Here is a 17128-nt window from a genome sequence, read left to right on the forward strand (position 1 = left end):
CTCTGCATTCATAAAACTACATTACGGACTTCACACTTTTTTTAAGATGAATGCTTGTTCTAATAATGATACATGAAAGCTATACTGTTGTGATGGTTAGAATTGTGTTGTACAAAGCAGCAGTAATTGTAAAAAATTGCCCCTCAGTCTATTTTTAGTGTTAAAAATCATGATTGTCTTGATCGCTACTGTTATCGTGGTAACCTCAGACTGGACTGTGCTTTTGGGAGAGCTCCGTTTTGACTTTTAGAAAATGGTTCTCGGTACGGACTGATGCTTTAATCTTGGCTTTTCTGTACGCACTTAAAGGAGAAACTGAATCACAAGTGCAGAATATGATACATCCCATGCTAACCTGTGCATCATGCAACACATCTCCTTTTGAAACTCCAATTGCAAGCTAGCTCACAAAGAGTGCAGTGTTTTTAAAGACTAAAAAGTGGTTCATGTTGTACATTGGAACAAAGAACTTGAGATATTAACTCTTGGCCCTATTCAATAAACTCCAAAGTTACTGCTTCTGCTAGTTTTTCATGAAAACTGTGAAAAAGGGCAATCACATGAAATGTTTTTTGTCATTGTTTTTGGAAACATCTGCTTCAATAGATATTTCATTTTAACCTCTTATTCATAAATAAAATCCTATATGAAACCTGGGGTCTCCCTTATTAAGGAACGATGTGGATCGCCCTGGCTGCTATGTTTAAAGTTCTGTTATCAGACTTGCATCGGGCTGGAGACTAAGTGATGATGCGCATGGTATATTTTGGCAGCGTGATTTGGTCATAAATTGTATGAAAACAAAGACTGAATTTGCAGCTTTTATTATAGGAGTCTGCATCAGCCCTAATAATTCAGATGTGATAAGTACATTCAAAGTTTGACTGTGGCAACCGAGTTGATTGATTATTCTGGGCTGCTAAATTGGTGAAAGTATTCTTTACCAGGGTAATGATTCATAATCGGAGATTAACCCAGCTACTTAAATCCCTAATGAGGAAAGGGTTTAGTATAGTTTTGGGATGTTAGTGACTACCTCACATTCCGGAACAAAGTTACAGTTGAATATACCATTAGGAAAATTGCTTTGTAATCCTGTTACCCATAATAAGCATATGCTTTATTCTCTGGCAAAGAGGGCTCACAGTTGGGAGTCTAACAGGGGTTTGGCGAAGGCTCTTTCTATCTTTAACTATCCTTCAAAATATCTTTTTTTTTTTTTTTTTTTTGTTTCTTTTCTTTAAACTGTACAGCGTTACCGAAAAGTAGGAATAATTTTGACCAGAAGAATTGAAGGCTGGATATTTCAAGGCTTCTTCCAAAATGACCTTGGTGTTTACAGATTGAAATACTACTCTTCTGGCCAGACAGAATTGTGGGGCAGTACTGTAGTTTTAATTCATTGCAGAACAGTTATCATTGAAAGGTGGTTGTTACATAGTTACATAGTAGATGAGGTTGAAAAAAGACTTCCGTCCATCAAGTTCAACCTATGCTAAATTTAGACAACAGATACTTTATCCTATATCTATACTTATTGATCCAGAGGAAGGCAAACAAAAAACCCCATTAAGGGGGAAAATTAATTCCTTCCTGACTCCAAGAATTGGCAATCGGATTAATCCCTGGATCAACATCCTTCCCATGTTACTTATTTGGTATATCCCTGTATACCTTTCCCATCTAAAAAGATGTCCAACCTTTTTTTGAACAAATCTATTGTATCTGCCATCACAGTCTCCATGGGTAATGAATCCCACACTGTAACTGTCCTTACTGTAAAGAACCCTTTCCTTTGTTGCTGGTGAAATTTCCTTTCCTCCAACCTTAAGGGATGGCCCCGAGTCCTTTGTACTGCCCTTGGGATGAATAGTTCTTTTGAAAGCTTCTTGTATTGTCCCTGAATATATTTGTATATAGTTCTCATATCCCCTCTTAGACGCCTCTTTTCTAATGTAAATAAATCTAATTTAGCTAGCCTCTCCTCATAAGTTAGAATGTCCATCCCCTTTATTAATTTGGTGGTTGTGCTAGCACTAAGGCTAAATATTTGTTCCTAAAGCAGATGAAGTATTTAGTGTGAGGGCAGGTAAATTGTGAGCCAAAGCTGATCTCCCTAAACTCTACAAAGCAGCCAGGCTCTGTTGAACTCCTCACATTATTTGTAGGTTTCTGGTTTAGGAAAAATAACTTTATAGCTTTAGTTGTTAATTCTGTTAAAGCGATTTTTAGAACAGCCTCTTGGTCATGGCTGTGAGAGGGAATAAAACGAGATTACTTCATGCATTTTCTTAATGATTCTCTGTAGAAGCATGTATGTGTAGCTCCTCTAATATACCCAGTACTTTACCGAATTCGCAAGACTGTAGGGGGATAATATACAAAGTTCCAGAAGGGTTTTAAGCAAGCTCTGACCAACAGCGCTTCCAATGTAAATGCTTTCCAATTGCTTCAGTTCTTATTTGCAATGTTTGTTCTCGATTTTTCTCAAATAATTTCAAGACGTTTTTACTATTGTTTGTAACTTTATTCAGTGGTTGAAATCCTGGATTCATTTTCTGGTTTGTGGTAACTTTGCGAACCTGCAACACCTTAGGTTTGAGCTACCATGGAGGAACTAGTAGTTTGACACTGCTAAACACCATATGTTATGATACGTTAAGAATTCCTTACAAAGTTTTTACATGATCACATTTGCTGCTTTTTCAGGGAAGTAGTTCTTCTGAAAAATGCAAGTCCTTAGGATCTTCTCGCTCAAAAAGGTTAGTTGATCAGATGTATTTTTAACCGAAAAGTGTATGTGAAACTTGAAATCGTACTGTTGCAACCTGCATTTTAACAAATTGAATTATGTTTGTATGTTACATTCATTATTTGATTTATATTTCATGTTTGACCTTTTTTTTTTGCTGCTGAAAGTCTGGCATCACCCACACTTCTGGGATTGGCATTCATGTGATTGGTTGGGTAGCGATCCCATGGTCCTACATGCCATCCATTGATGGATATGGGAAGGAAGGCGCCACTATTTTGATTAGCTCGAATGGAGCAATCATCCCGTGGGAAAACAAATATTTTTACAATGACGTACCTGATACGGTGCCCGGGCCACACCAGGAACGTCATTTAGGACAGCTAAAGTTTAAGGTCCTCTTCGTTTTGGGCTTCTGGTTATTTATCGCTCAGGCGGTTTTCTAGTGTGATCTAGCTTGTACGTGTAAGCATAGACCTGTATATGCACATGTATGGAAGAGGCGACTTCAGAATTTCCGTGAGAATTCACGTTTTCTGTTCTTTTCTTTAGGAAACCTTCTTTTGTAACAAAATATGTTGGATCGGATGAAGAACCGATGGTAGCGGAAGTTCTAAATGAAGATGTATCCACTGAAAATCCAGAGAAAGATGTTGATATGAAAAGTTTACCCATAGGTATAGAAATATATATTTTTTATTATTATTTAAATATGTTATGCATTTAGTTCAAGGCATTATTTCATTGCTTAAGTGGCGGGTCTAAAGTTAGAATGTCCTAGTTTAAAAAAAATCACTTCACCAACCCTATGTCGTCTGTAGTTTCTATGGCAGGGGTGTGCAAAGTTTTGGAGCTGCGCCCCCCTGTGTGACAGCCCCAGCGCTCGCGCCCCCCTTCTCTGACCCGGTGTCTAATGATGCTGCGGTCATGACGTCACGTGACCCCACCGCGTCATTTGACGTGCGTTACCATGGCGATGTGTGCCTCACATGACCCCGCGGTGTCCTTTGACACACGTTGCCATGGTGACACGTCCAGAAGACTACAGAACCCTGGTAAGTTGAGGTTGCAGAGGACTCGCGAGGGCGGACCCCCGGCATTTTAACTTAAATTCTTTGAGGAATAGTGTGGGGCCGCTGCATCTGCCGTCCCCCCAGTTTGCGCACCACTGCTCCATGGCAAGGTTCTTTAGCTCCTAAACGATTGTTGAAATCAATGATGCTCCCCCCATGCAGCAAAAATGTAAAATATTACAATAAAGTCATTTCAATAAAGTATTTGTATACTGTGTACTTCAAATTTTTTTTTTTATATAATTGGCCTCACATAGATTAAAAATAAATAAATAAAAACCCAGTTGGGTTAATTCTATTTTTTGGGACAATGGTGCAGAGATTCTCGTCTGGGTAATGGATAGTTAGTAGCCTAGTGCTGGAAGCCGAGGTCGCCCCGATAAGTAGCAGAGGACCGTCTGCTGCATTCAGGGATATTAACTGGAGTCGCCAAAACTGCACCTGGCAACGGGTTTTACCCAAAACCTTGTGCTTCACTGCTGCAAATAAACTGCTTTGAACGGTTTATTTTTTTTTATTTGTTACTAGTTAATATTCCTGTGTGCAGCAGACTTCACTCACTCTCTACTAAGTAGATATTTTATAATACAAAATGCAATGGAATCTGAAATATTGCTGTAGGTGTAACTTTAAAATGTGAACTGCTCCCAGGCACGGTGGTGGTGCAGCCAGAACCTGTTCTAAATGAAGATAAAGATGACTTCAAAGGGCCAGAATTTAGGAACCGGAATAAAGTTAAGCCAGAGACTCCTATACCTAAGAAACGTGGAGGTAAATGCTTCCAATGCAAATACAATGATGCTTTTCCAAATGATGCAACATTTGGTGTTAACATTTTCTGTTCCTTTGCAGAGGAAGGACTTCATGGGATTGTCAGCTGTACCGCCTGCGGGCAACAAGTGAATCATTTTCAGAAGGATTCTATTTTTAGGCATCCCGCTCTAAAAGTGCTGATTTGTAAGGTACAGCGTTTTGTATTCTCCTTCACTCAAAGTGGGATTCTCCTCCCTTATTTTTCTGGTCTTTTGATTCACGATACACTGCACTTGTAAGGAAAGCTGCACTTGTAAGCATTCTATAATGGAAGGGGAAGACCTTGCACTCCTCTGAAGCCTCTGCAGAATAGTTTTCTCATCAAGTGTCACTGCTTCATTACATGTGACGTTTCTGGTTTTGCTTTTGAATAATTGAATTAGATGTTTGGAGGGGAATTGGAGTGAATTTGGCACCGTTTGAAAATGAACATATAGCTTATGAGTGTTGGTGCACGTGGCAGATATGCATTCTGAGCTCTGCATGGTACCGCCCCCTTGCCCTTTAACCCGGAGCTATTCACTCTTAAGTGGTAATTTGATAAGATTGTAGTCTTTTAAAGTATTAACGGGATTTGGATAGGGATAATCTGGTTTTGGATGGGTATTTTATTGATAAGGGGGTTTATATTGTGATGTGTGTGACAATACAAGGGCGCATCAGCTGAAAAACTTTCAAGGCCCCCCTCCCCATCAGTATAAGCTTTGGTGTTGCAGAGCTCTTTCCTTCAACAAGTAGCAGGTATGGAGCGCTGAAGTATTGGTATATTGTATATGTTCAGCATGTTGCTTCTGGAAAGGGACATTTTTGTTCCAACGTGAAATTCTCTAAGGTAATTAAATCAGCCAATGTTCCATTTGTCCCCCTTGCAGTCTTGCTACAAATATTACATGAGTGATGACATCAACCGTGATGCTGATGGCATGGATGAGCAGTGCAGGTGAGTTATGTCGGGACACGCCTGCTGGTGATGCGGTTTTGTGATGGACGTTACAAATGTGGCACTTAGTCCAAATTCTAAATCGACACAAAAAGGGGGATGGGGGGCGGGGACCGACAAAGTCGATATTTGTGCATCCTATTGCAAGGTCAATGAAATGAAACGTTCAGTCTCACCTGCGTCTAAAAAGGTGGACCATTCCGGTCTTCAAGGGCCACCAACAGGTCAGACTTTCAGGATATCCGTGCTTCAGCACAGGTGGCTCAGTTGAAGGCTGAGCCACCTGTGCTGAAGCACGTATATCCTGAAAGTCTGACCTGTTGGTGGCCCATAAGGACTGGAGTTGCTCACCCCTGGTCTAAAATAAACCTATGTCAGGAACAAGTTTGCAGGGTTTCACGTGTGGTTTTGACACTACTGTTACTAGTTCATAATCTTACCAGGTTTACCTTTGTTTCAGCATGTTCATTTTATGGGTCGATTTCACAAACCGTTCTTTCTGGTGAAGGAAACGCAACCTAATTTGTACATTTGTGTTTAAACATGAACATTATTTGTCTTTGTATCTAGATGGTGTGCCGAAGGTGGAAACCTGATTTGCTGCGACTTCTGCCACAATGCCTTCTGCAAGAAATGCATCCTGCGAAACCTAGGGCGAAAAGAACTGTCTAATATTATGGATGAAAAAAACAAATGGGAGTGCTACATTTGCAAACCGGAACCCCTATTGGATTTGGTTACTGCATGTGACAGCGTATTTGAGAACTTGGAGCAATTATTGCAGCAACATAAGAAGAAAATGAAAGTTGATAATAATGATAAGAGCAAACATGATAACATCCAAAATGGTTCAGATAAGAGAAACTCAAGCTGCAATGGGCAAGACAAAAAGTTGGATGATTCATTTTCAGGTGCTGTAACATACACTTACAAAGCACTTATGGTGCCAAAGGAAATGATCAGAAAGACAAAAAAACTAATTGAAACGACTGCAAACCTAAATGCGAGCTTTGTAAACTTTTTGAAGCAGGAAGCTAAAAATTCTGTAATTAACTCGACTGTCAAGCTAAGACAGCTGAAAGCATTCAAGTCTGTGTTGGGTGACCTGAAAAGGACCCATCTGTCTTTGGATAAACATTTGACTCGAGAGATTCAGTCGTTTGAGCAAAATAGTGAGCGAAAAAGCAAAGACCCCACCAGTGAGAATAAGCAGCCGAGAGAGAGAAAGTCAGGTGAAGAAAAGCACAAACACCGGAAAAAATCCACATCTGTGTGTGACGGGGAAGCAACGATGGCAGACGGTGAAGCGCGCAGGCACTCTGAAGATGTCGACGCAGACGACGTCGATGCAACGGAACAGGTGGATGAGGTTTCGGAGCAGAATGGGGAGCAAGAAGACCACGTGGATGGAAACATTGAAGATGCGGAGAGCAACGAAGAGGATGTTGTAGAAGAACAACCGTCAACTGGTGCTATAGAGGAGTCTGAGGATGCCGATATGGAAACTGACAATGAGGAGCAGGCCAATAAAAATATGAAAGAGGAAAATGTTGGGCAACCAGAGAATGAACATGTGGAAGAGGGAGACGATCTTGTTGACAAAAAAGATAGATCTGAGAAGAAAAAGAAAAAAAAAGACAGACTGAAGAGGGTAAACGAAAAGTCCAAGGGAAGCAGTAGTGAGAGCAAGAGGAAAACTAAAGATAAAAAGGAACGGTCATCTAAAGACCGCAAATCCGACAATGAGACTGATATGGAGGCTGAGGATGTAAGCGATGAGACTGACAAACCGGTTAAGTCACGCTCCCACCAGAAAAGGTCAAAGAACTCAGAGCATACATTTGAGCCCAATTCTGCGGAGGCTCTTGATCTGGACATTGTTTCTATTCCCTCTTCCGTACCGGAAGATATTTTCGATAGTTTAGACTCGGCACTGGAGGCTCAAAATGCTTTGAACGATTCTAAAAATGTTTCTGGTACGAAGTCTGCCACTAAACAGGGCAAAAAAGATGGGAAGCAACCAAAGACACCAGTCAAGAAGGAATTGGTGGTAAAGCTAACACCGGTTTCCCTTTGTAATTCCCCAGTGAAAGATGACGGTAATGCAAGCGAAACTCATGACACTGGAAAAGATAGTGACGCTGAAAAAGGAAGTGACGCTGAAAAAGGAAGTGACGCTGAAAAAGAAAAAGGAAGTGACGCTGAAAAAGGAAGTGACGCTGAAAAAGAAAAAGGAAGTGACGCTGAAAAAGAAAAAGGAAGTGACGCTGAAAAAGAAAGTGACACTGGAAACGAGGTGCCGAACACAGACGATGTTTCGAGAAATAAAGCTTCTGAGCAACCTTCCTCTGAGAATGAGCAAGAGGAATCCAAACTGAGGCGGTCACCTCGCGTGAAAACCACGCCCAGGAGACGCCAAACTGGTGCAAAACCCACAACTTCCAATACGGAAGAAGAGGGCAATGACACAGACAAAGAGAAACGCAAGCAAAAGACGACTAAGCAAAAAGACGACTCTAAAGCAAAACATCGCTCTCTGGATAGTGGCGCAAGTCCGAGATCTAGAAAAAATGAAGCCAAACAGTCAAAACACAACAAAAGTTTATCAGATTCTGATGAGATGCCGGAGGTCCTTAAAAAGGCAGCTTTGATGAGTAATAGTTCTTCCGACCCCGACAGCAGTAACGAAGCAGAGGATGTTAAAAAGACTCGGAGTCGTACAGATAAAACGACGAAGAGTGAGAGTAAACGGAAGAGAAAGAACTCTGACTCTGGTTCTGATTTAGCCGAGGCAACAAAAAGGACAACTAGAAATTCTACAGCTGCAAAAAAGAAGCGCCTTGACCCCTCGGACTCCTCCAACTACGACTCTGACCTGGAAAAGGAAATAAAAAATTTAAGCAAAATAGGGTCTGCAAAAAAAGGCGCCAAGAAAAAAATGAAGGAAGAAAGCGGCGATTCTTCTTCTGAAGATAAGAAACGCAGCAAGAAAAAGGCAAAAGAAAGAAAAAGATCTAAACCCAGAGAGAGAAGTAAAGCTTTAAAGAAGGAGTCCTCGTCTTCCTTGTCGGAAATGTCTGACGATCAAGGTGATAACCAGAATTCGGAGGAAGGGAGCAGTGATGAACAAAAGATCAAGCCAGTAGTGGAAAATGAAGTAATATCGGCAGCTGGATTTTGTCAGTCTTCAGGTGTGCATACTCTCTCTCTTCATATTGAGATACACAGCATTATTAAAACCTTCCCATTGTTGTGTAGAAAAGCTGATCTCCAATAACTACCAAGTGAAGATTATTTGGAGCGGAATGTTTTTTAAAAATTTTTAAGAATATTTTTGTTCATGTTCATTGTCCAGTACGTTTCATCTAAACATAATGTAGGAGTAGTATGACTGCACCTGGAGTGAATATTATGTAACTGATCCAATCTGCTTTTCGTCTCTTCCTACAAGGAATGTTTATATTTTGTGGGGGCAGGAGAATGTTTAATAAAACTGCCTATTGCTCGTAAAGTAGCAATTCACGCGCTTTTTAAAAAATGTTTCTTTCTTTTTTTAACATGGGTTTGAAGCGGGTGTTTCCCTGCAGCGGAGACGATCTAATTTCAGCTCCGCAGACCCCCTGCTTCCCGAGATACAGATCTCCAAAGGGGGGGCGCCGGTATCTCGGCGAAGTTTTAAGCTCCCGCGTCACGGGGGCCAACAGGAAGCCGCGCCGGATGATGTCACAGCTTCCTTTTGGCCCACAGGGGGCAGGAGCTTTGAACAGCCGCCATTACGCAATTCCTGGTAACCGAGCAGAGTGGCTACTGGCACCCCATACAGAGGTATCCAGAAGCAAGGGGTTTCCAGAGCTGAAATTAATGCGGTGCAGCTCTGGAGATCTCCTGCATCAATCCCATGATAAAAAAAAATCGCTGCTTGCATTGCCTCTAAGTTTAATTTTTCTTTGGGAATAACAATATAAACAGGTGTGTTTTCAACATAAGTAATGGGTATTTTAAAATGTCTGAAATTAGGCTTATAAAGCCAGCGTGTCCTTTCTGTAAATTGGAAGAGGATGGATTTGGCATATTTCATATGCTATACAATACATACTTTGATAACTCGTGTCCTTTTCAAATATTAGGAGATGAAGCAGGTACGAAATCTGGGGCAGTTGCTGCAGAGGATGACGATGATGACGACGATCCTGAGAATAGGTATGATTCCATCTGTACGGACTTAAAAAAGATTATAACACACCCTAAGCGTGGGCCCAAAGCAAAGCAACGGAAGAGCAAGCAGGTTGTACAAACCCGGACTTCCTGCCTTGTAAAGACTCGATCCCAGGCTGCTTACAAGTTTGAAAGAATGGCCGTCAAACCACGGCCAAAAAACAGAAAACCAATGAGAAAATAAAACTATTTACCAAGTGTTCACACACCTTGCATAGGGTGTGTTATAAATACAGAGCAGCAGCACTGTCTGTCTGACGTATTTTTGTTCGGGAAGCTATTGGTTTGAAGCAATGACTTTGTCATCAAAGGTAGTGTGGCGAGTTAGATCTCTTATTACTGACCTCTGTTCTTAGTGTTGCCCCATTGACTTATTAGGGTTTCTGAACACGTCACTGCAGAGCAGTACGTATTGGCCTCCAAAAAGCATGCGGCCCAATGGACACACTGCTTTAATGTAAACATAACCTCAACATAAATGTCGGTCTGATTAAGAGGACTGGAAATTAGTTTAACCGGTTAATTTTTATCCAAATGTGTTTATACTTGGGAGAAGTGTTCACCACACCCATATTCAGAACATGCTGCAGTGAACACTAAGAACAGATCCACTTCCAGGTGAAATATCTCCTGCTTTAGAGATCCCACCTTTTTGGGACGTCACAGGGCCATTTTCAGGTTTTTATGTCTTTCTGACCAGCATGGCTTCATTCACACAGTATAACTGTGGCCCAGCAGGCAGCATCAACCTTAAATACCTTTTCTGGGTTGTGTTTACCTCTCTTCACTAAGGACATGTGGTTATGGTGAAGTTCATAGTGAGTACGCTGCAGTTAATTGAGAAAGGGGGTGAACATAAATTGTTGTGTTTTCTGTGTTTCTGAAAACCGCCATGGAAGAACCCTTCTACTTTTGATGTTATCTGGATTGAAATACACTTAATGCAGAATATGATTTTACAATGTTACGGATGCAGATCTGCAATGCAAATCCTTCAGCTTTTCGTGAACTGCATCACACGCTGAGCTTCATTTTTGAGTGAAGGATTATCACATATATTGCATCTAATATACACTAGTGCAGGGGGAAGCCAACCATTACTGCTTCAGCACAGGTGGCTGTTGTAGACTGAGCCACTGATTGAGTTACCTGTGCTGAAGCAGGGTTATCCTGAACCTGACCTGTTGGTTCTTGAGAACTGGAGTTGGCCACACCTGCACTTATAAAGCTGATGTAATGTACTTCTGATTTAGTGACTGTTTTGTAGTCTTAAGTGAGAGAGTAAAAAAAAATTATAATGGTTCTAAGATTGTATAAAGAAAATTAAGCCTGCATGTGCTGGGAGAAGCTGAAACAAAATCTGCAATTTGTTTCAAGATTGTTGAGGCTGCGTTTAGTAAGCAGTGCAGGCGCGCACCAATGAAAGCTTGCGTGGTGAGGGAAAGTAGCAGTTTCCCCAGAAAAAGTCTTAATTTGTTTGCCAGAAGTCCTATTTAATTGAATTTGCTTTTTGGCGACACCTGGCTTCATCACTTCTCAGTTTTTGTTTAAAGAACTTGATACGCCTTGTCAGCCACTTCTTTACTCAGTCTTAAGACAAAGATAGAGGAATAAAATCACGATTCAAATTGCATCAAAAGTTTTCAGTGCTGCCAAGATTAAATGGATTGTGCCATTGAAAGTGTTAACTAATTGATAACAAAATAACTGGAATGTGCCCCTTTTTATGGATGAATGAAATATACTAAAAAAAATACCAAACTAAAAAACATTTTGAATATATATATTTTTTACTTCTTTCTTGTTACACCACATTGCTCTGCCAGTGTATTCTGGAGCCTGGTATTATAGCTATATTTCAATTTAATTGACTGTAGGAGACACTTAGTACACATCCTTTCCTCAGTTACGTGTTATCTGGTTTGAACTGATGCACTAAAGTGGAACGGTTTTAGTTATTCTATGGTCTTTTGTATTCTGTTACAGCCTGTTTTAGTTTGAATAGTTGACTTATAAACACATTCATGGTGCTTTATTGCATACTTTGGAGAAACGGTGCAATAAACACTTTAGATTTGATGTTCTGGAAATGCTGCACCTGGGAACATGTGCCCAGAAAGGGTTAAATTCTCAAGTAAAACCCTGTTTGCTGCTTTTGTGTCAAAGACCATTGAATATGGATAATATATATTATTCAGATAGTCTGGACTGTAGATGGTTGGTGAGCGCCAACTTCATTTAAGTTCTCGAAGATCAAAAATATATTCTATTAATCTGTGATCTACAGAATCAGGTTTGATTCTGTAATACCTGCGTGCTGCTATCCCTTGAATAATTGTTAGTAAAATAAACTACATATAAAAAAAAGTTGATTTTTGTTGAAACCGATTATTTAATATTTTTCTACATCTGTTTCTCAATGATTTCTGCAATCGTGTTGTCAACAATATCCGTAAGAAGCATTTCAATTTGTATCCGTTGCACTGCTACGAAGGAATGCTGGTTTTGTCATTTCCTCATTTTTGTTGCCATTTTTCTGAATATTCGCAACTTTTTCTTGACTTTCTGGAAACGCAGCACTCCGACTATGGTTTCATTGACAGCGAATGTTTTTAACTGGAGATGTGGATGCATTCTCGACTATAGTGGGTGATAAACCCTTATTTTAAAATGTATGTTTGCAATTACATTACTATTTTTAAACGGACTTAATAGGCGCACAGTAATTTTATTTCCTGTTCTTTTGCATATTTTAAAACCTCACTGAGTTTTTCCCTTTGGCGCTACGCCTCTTGCCAGCACGTGTAAGCGAGGGTAGGGCTACCGCGGAATCTTCACATCTGTAGTTCAGGCACTTTCCCTCTGTGCAACTCTGACACATACTATGCAACCGTACCCCCTCCCCAGCTGCAGGAGCCTGCAACCGTACCCCCTCCCCAGCTGCAGGAGCCTGCAACCGGACCCCTTCCCCAGCTGCAGGAGCCTGCAACCGTACCCCTTCCCCAGCTGCAGGAGCCTGCAACCGGACCCCTTCCCCAGCTGCAGGAACCTGCAATCGCACCCCTTCCCCAGCTGCAGGAACCTGCAACCTGTTGCACCACAATGTGTTTCAGGTTCCTGGGCTAGCCAAATGTTGACTAAAACTATCACAAACGGTCTTTGTTTTCTGCAATTTAACAGGGTCATTTCCGAGAGTGCTGTGTGCTTCCATATTAAAGTGTGTATTTTATATCCTATTTGCTTCTGCCTTTTGACTGGTAATGTTTAAACTGACTGCAGTATTTTTGTTTGGAGGTCAATGGTGTATAAAATGCATTATGCTTTCATGGATGCAATAAATTTTTTGAAACTTTTCTTGTCCACGCATTTAATTTTTATTGCAGTATAAATACAACATGGCTGAATCCAGAATCTGCATCCTCCATGTCAATTAGTATATGTAAAATGTTAACTTCCTAGTTTACATAGTCATTTATTTAGAACTTCTAGTATTAAAAGTACATTAATAAATTGCTGGTGTTTGAAAGCATTACATTTTGCAGTTTTAAAGAGGTTATGAAATGAGACATTCTTAACTGGGAAGTCCTTATGACAGGGCGCACAACTCCTGTTCTCAGCCCTCTGAACAGGTCAGGTTTTCAGGATATCCCTGCTTCAGCACAAATGGCTGTCTTTGACTGAGCCACCTGTGCTGAAGCTGGGATGTCCTAAAACCTGACCTGCTGAGGACTGGAGTTGAGCGCCCTGACTTGCGATACACATGGTCAGGCATGCATTCTGCACATTGATTATATAGCACATTTACGTAATACGTTGGCTGCAAGAATTGTTCTTTTAAATATGGCAAACAAAACAATGCATGGTTAGACTGAGTGATTTGCAACTAAAACTCAGATAAATGTTTCAAACTGGAATATGCCAGCTCTGAAATACCGATATATATATTTTTTTTGTTCAGTGCATCCTTAATGGTAACTTGTCTGCTTCTGTTCTCCTAAAGGACAGCATTTTACCAGGTTGTGATTGTACAATGTTTAAACTTGTACATCCGCCACTATTAACGGCTCCAGTAGAGGATCCACTTTTGACAATTTACAACTAAGATTTATATTCCAATCGGGCCACGTGAGAGCCTTGGAAGGAAATAGTTTCATTTTAAAACGTTCGAGCGGAACCAGCGCAAACATTAGCATTTCGTGTGATTAGGGGCCAGCATTTCAAATTAAGTCATGTTAAGAATGATCAATTCTTATTGCACTCACATTTTCAGCATGGCTTTGTTTTGGAGTTAAAGTATATATAGCAGCCTTTCTAAATGTATATGTCTGAGTTGGAACGTAGTCCTTGAAAGATTAAAAATGAATGTAGTGTGACAGGGAACGATACACAATAAGTTTGAGTTTTCGGCTGTGACTTGAATCAAACCAGAGATGTTCTTCCTGGTATTAAAGAAACACATACATTTTTCAAATATATATATTTTGTTTTAAAATGGGGAATGGTACACTGTAATAACGGAAAACTAGTGTTTGTAAAGAAGCTTTTTATTTTATACATTAAACATATAATGGCCTCACGTGAGCACTACATGTGTTCTTACCCAAACTGAATTAACAGAGAATTGTCTGCATTCCGTGAGTGAGCCTGGATTAACAACCTGCATTATAAGTTACAAGTGGATCAGTAACACGTACCTTTATTACTAGCATCACTGTTTCAATTAGATATGTATCACGGAACAGCGTTTAAACTTTGACCAAGACGCAATATTGAAGTGCACATTGTGATTCGTCACCTAATTTGGCGTTTTGTGGAGAACCCCACATTGAGGTGTGGGTTTTTTTTAGGCCTCATCTTGAATATTCTACTTCCTCCTTATAGTGAATTTCATTTTGCAGTATTGAATTGTCCTTTAAACTCATTATTTTCAAGGTGTCCATATTTAGAATATAAAAATTGATTTTAAACCTCAGCTTTTCAAAACAAGGCCAGTTTGAAATAACTAGACCTGTAAAGAAAAACAACTGCAGTAGATGTAATTATTCTGAAACTTAATTCCGCATTTAGTGTACAAAAAACAATAGTTATCAAAAGCTGTTCCTAGATTTAAATAACTCCATGTTACGGGACACATTCCACCGAGCATTAAAAATAAGCACAGTGAGCTGTACTATGACACTTATCTGCATACACGCGCTGTCCCTAAAACCCATATCCCTTACAAACTCAACACCACATCATCTCTCAGCCACAATCGCATTCACCATTTCAGGTCTAACCTGTTCTTTGTCTGATGCAGCTACCGTTAACACACAAATGACCAAGAAGGCAGGAAGGATGTGTTTCTGGTGTTAATAGACTGCATTAAAAATTGGTTTGAGGGTTGAAAAGCTGCGGTTACTGGTGTAGCCCAGTAATTTTGGGATGCTGCTGTTGAAGCCTCTGTTTTTTGGAATTGTGGTCATGCTTAGAATTGGTTTCTTTTGTTTTTTTTTTTTTTTTTTTTTTTTTATGGATGGAGATTTTAATTTATGAAATACTGCTTCGAAACAGATATTGGAAGTTGTCATGCTTTTTTTTATGGTTGAAAAATGAGGCTATGTAAAGCAGGGGATCGCCAACTCCAGTCCTCAAGGGCCACCAACAGGTCTGGTTTTCAGGATATTCCTGCTTCAGCTCAGTTGGCTCAGTCTTCGACTGAATCAGGGATATCCTGAAAACCTGACGGTTGGCCCTTGAGGACTGGAGTTGGCCATCCCCTTTTGTAATGCTTCAGCTCTTGTCTTTGTTCTAGTGCTTTACAGTATATACTATACTTCAAAGATGCATTCCGGAACTTAAAGTGGCGGTTTGCGTTCTTTTAAACATTTTTTGCACCCGCTTTTATTTACGTCTTTTGCTCAGGACAAACGAGCGTTTGAAAGTATCCGGGAGGTCAAAACGAAGCTTTTCGCTGACCACATTGCAGTCTAAGGCTTCCGTCCAGCTGCGTCCGGCGGCGCGTGCACGTTCCTCACCAGCAGGGGTATCATTCTTGAGCCGGTCCCAGTCTCCCCTCGCTGCACGGCTCACTACGCGCTGTGACGCGTCAGCCGCCAGGGGATGCAAGAAAATTGTGATCCCGAGCGGTGACTTGTCACGTGGTGCGCTGATGAGCCTATCAGCGGCGGGAGCTGTCAGAGAGCTTCCTCCACAAGTGTGTGTGTCTGTCTCTTTGTGGGGGGGGGGAGGGAGCGGGAGCTGCTTACCTTCCAGCAGCCCGCAGCAGCTCCCTCCTGCAACCCGGGAGGGAGGGGGGGAGTAGCGGGTCCCTCCGCTCAAACCACGGCTCCCGCTGCCTGCATGCAGTGCGGGCGCGCTGACTGAGGGAGTGGGGCCGTAGCCGTAAGCTAACCCTCAGAAGCTGAAGTCATCATGTTTAACTCTAGGAAGATATCTTAAGAGCAGGACCTGCTCACGGGGCAAGATATGAACATTGAGCATTAAACTTACGTATGTATGCTTCTGGGGAGATTGCAGCTTTCACTAAAAGTGGGGCATCGGTCTTTCAATGGCTCGACGTGAATTGCAGAAGGAAGATGTCCCAACGTATTGATTTAAATACAGATTAATTTGTTGTGTATGCCGATTTAGTGCAAGTGGACAATAAACAGGTGCATTTCCCGTTCCTTGATATTCTGTTAAAATAGAGTAACTTGATTTAGTGGTGTATTTACTATGAAAGTAATTTTGGCAGAATTACTACATGGTGACGCACTTTTTTGAGGAGCCGTTTTATACACCACCTACGGACAATCCATTTTTTTTTCTTCCTAATGTCACAACAAATTGGCAATGGTCTCTGAAAAGTAGTAATTTTATTGCTTAAGAATAATCAAATTTCACTAAATTACACCAAATCTGTTCTCCCCTGGTTGAGGTTACAATCATAAAGCTTGAAATTAATCAATTCAAATATCACATCCTTTTCAGAAAATACTCTGCAGCCCCCAAGTGATTTACACTACTCTACAACACAATCATGGGACAAGTTTTAAGTTTCATTTTATTTGTTTCCCATTTGTCTAATTCATCACGGAAATGATTAAGGCTCCGATTCTGATTATTATATTAAAGTGGACATTGTGCTTGCATTTTTATTTATATGCATATTTAGTTTGATACAAATTGTATTGAATGAAGGGTCCCACGAGTGTATTTAGGGTAGATTCTCAAGGCTCTTGCAAAAAAAGTTCCCTTTTTGTGGCTTATAGTGGGATATGTGAGTATTGCTGGAAGCTTTTCATGGGTTGAATGCCACTTCTCATGTGGAACACTTCCTGTTGCAAGTTACCT

The 17128-nt window shown here is 40.7% G+C and overlaps 1 protein-coding gene across 3 annotated transcripts in view; it reads left to right on the forward strand.

Annotated features, from left to right (window-relative positions):
- ATRX (ATRX chromatin remodeler) overlaps positions 1–17128 on the forward strand; it is a 76668-nt gene that overhangs the window by 10756 nt on the left and 48784 nt on the right. For 2 of the 3 annotated variants that reach the window (XM_075573496.1, XM_075573497.1), the window contains exons 5-11: positions 2710–2762; positions 3305–3429; positions 4477–4596; positions 4678–4787; positions 5511–5578; positions 6149–8769; positions 9706–9778. In XM_075573496.1, coding sequence (XP_075429611.1) covers positions 2710–2762; positions 3305–3429; positions 4477–4596; positions 4678–4787; positions 5511–5578; positions 6149–8769; positions 9706–9778 — 3170 coding nt within the window. The remainder of the gene's footprint in view (positions 1–2709; positions 2763–3304; positions 3430–4476; positions 4597–4677; positions 4788–5510; positions 5579–6148; positions 8770–9705; positions 9779–17128) is intronic. The other variant, XM_075573498.1, reaches the window with a different exon arrangement.

This window comes from Ascaphus truei, chromosome 16 (genome assembly GCF_040206685.1).
Source record: "Ascaphus truei isolate aAscTru1 chromosome 16, aAscTru1.hap1, whole genome shotgun sequence".
Classification (NCBI taxonomy): domain Eukaryota; kingdom Metazoa; phylum Chordata; class Amphibia; order Anura; family Ascaphidae; genus Ascaphus; species Ascaphus truei.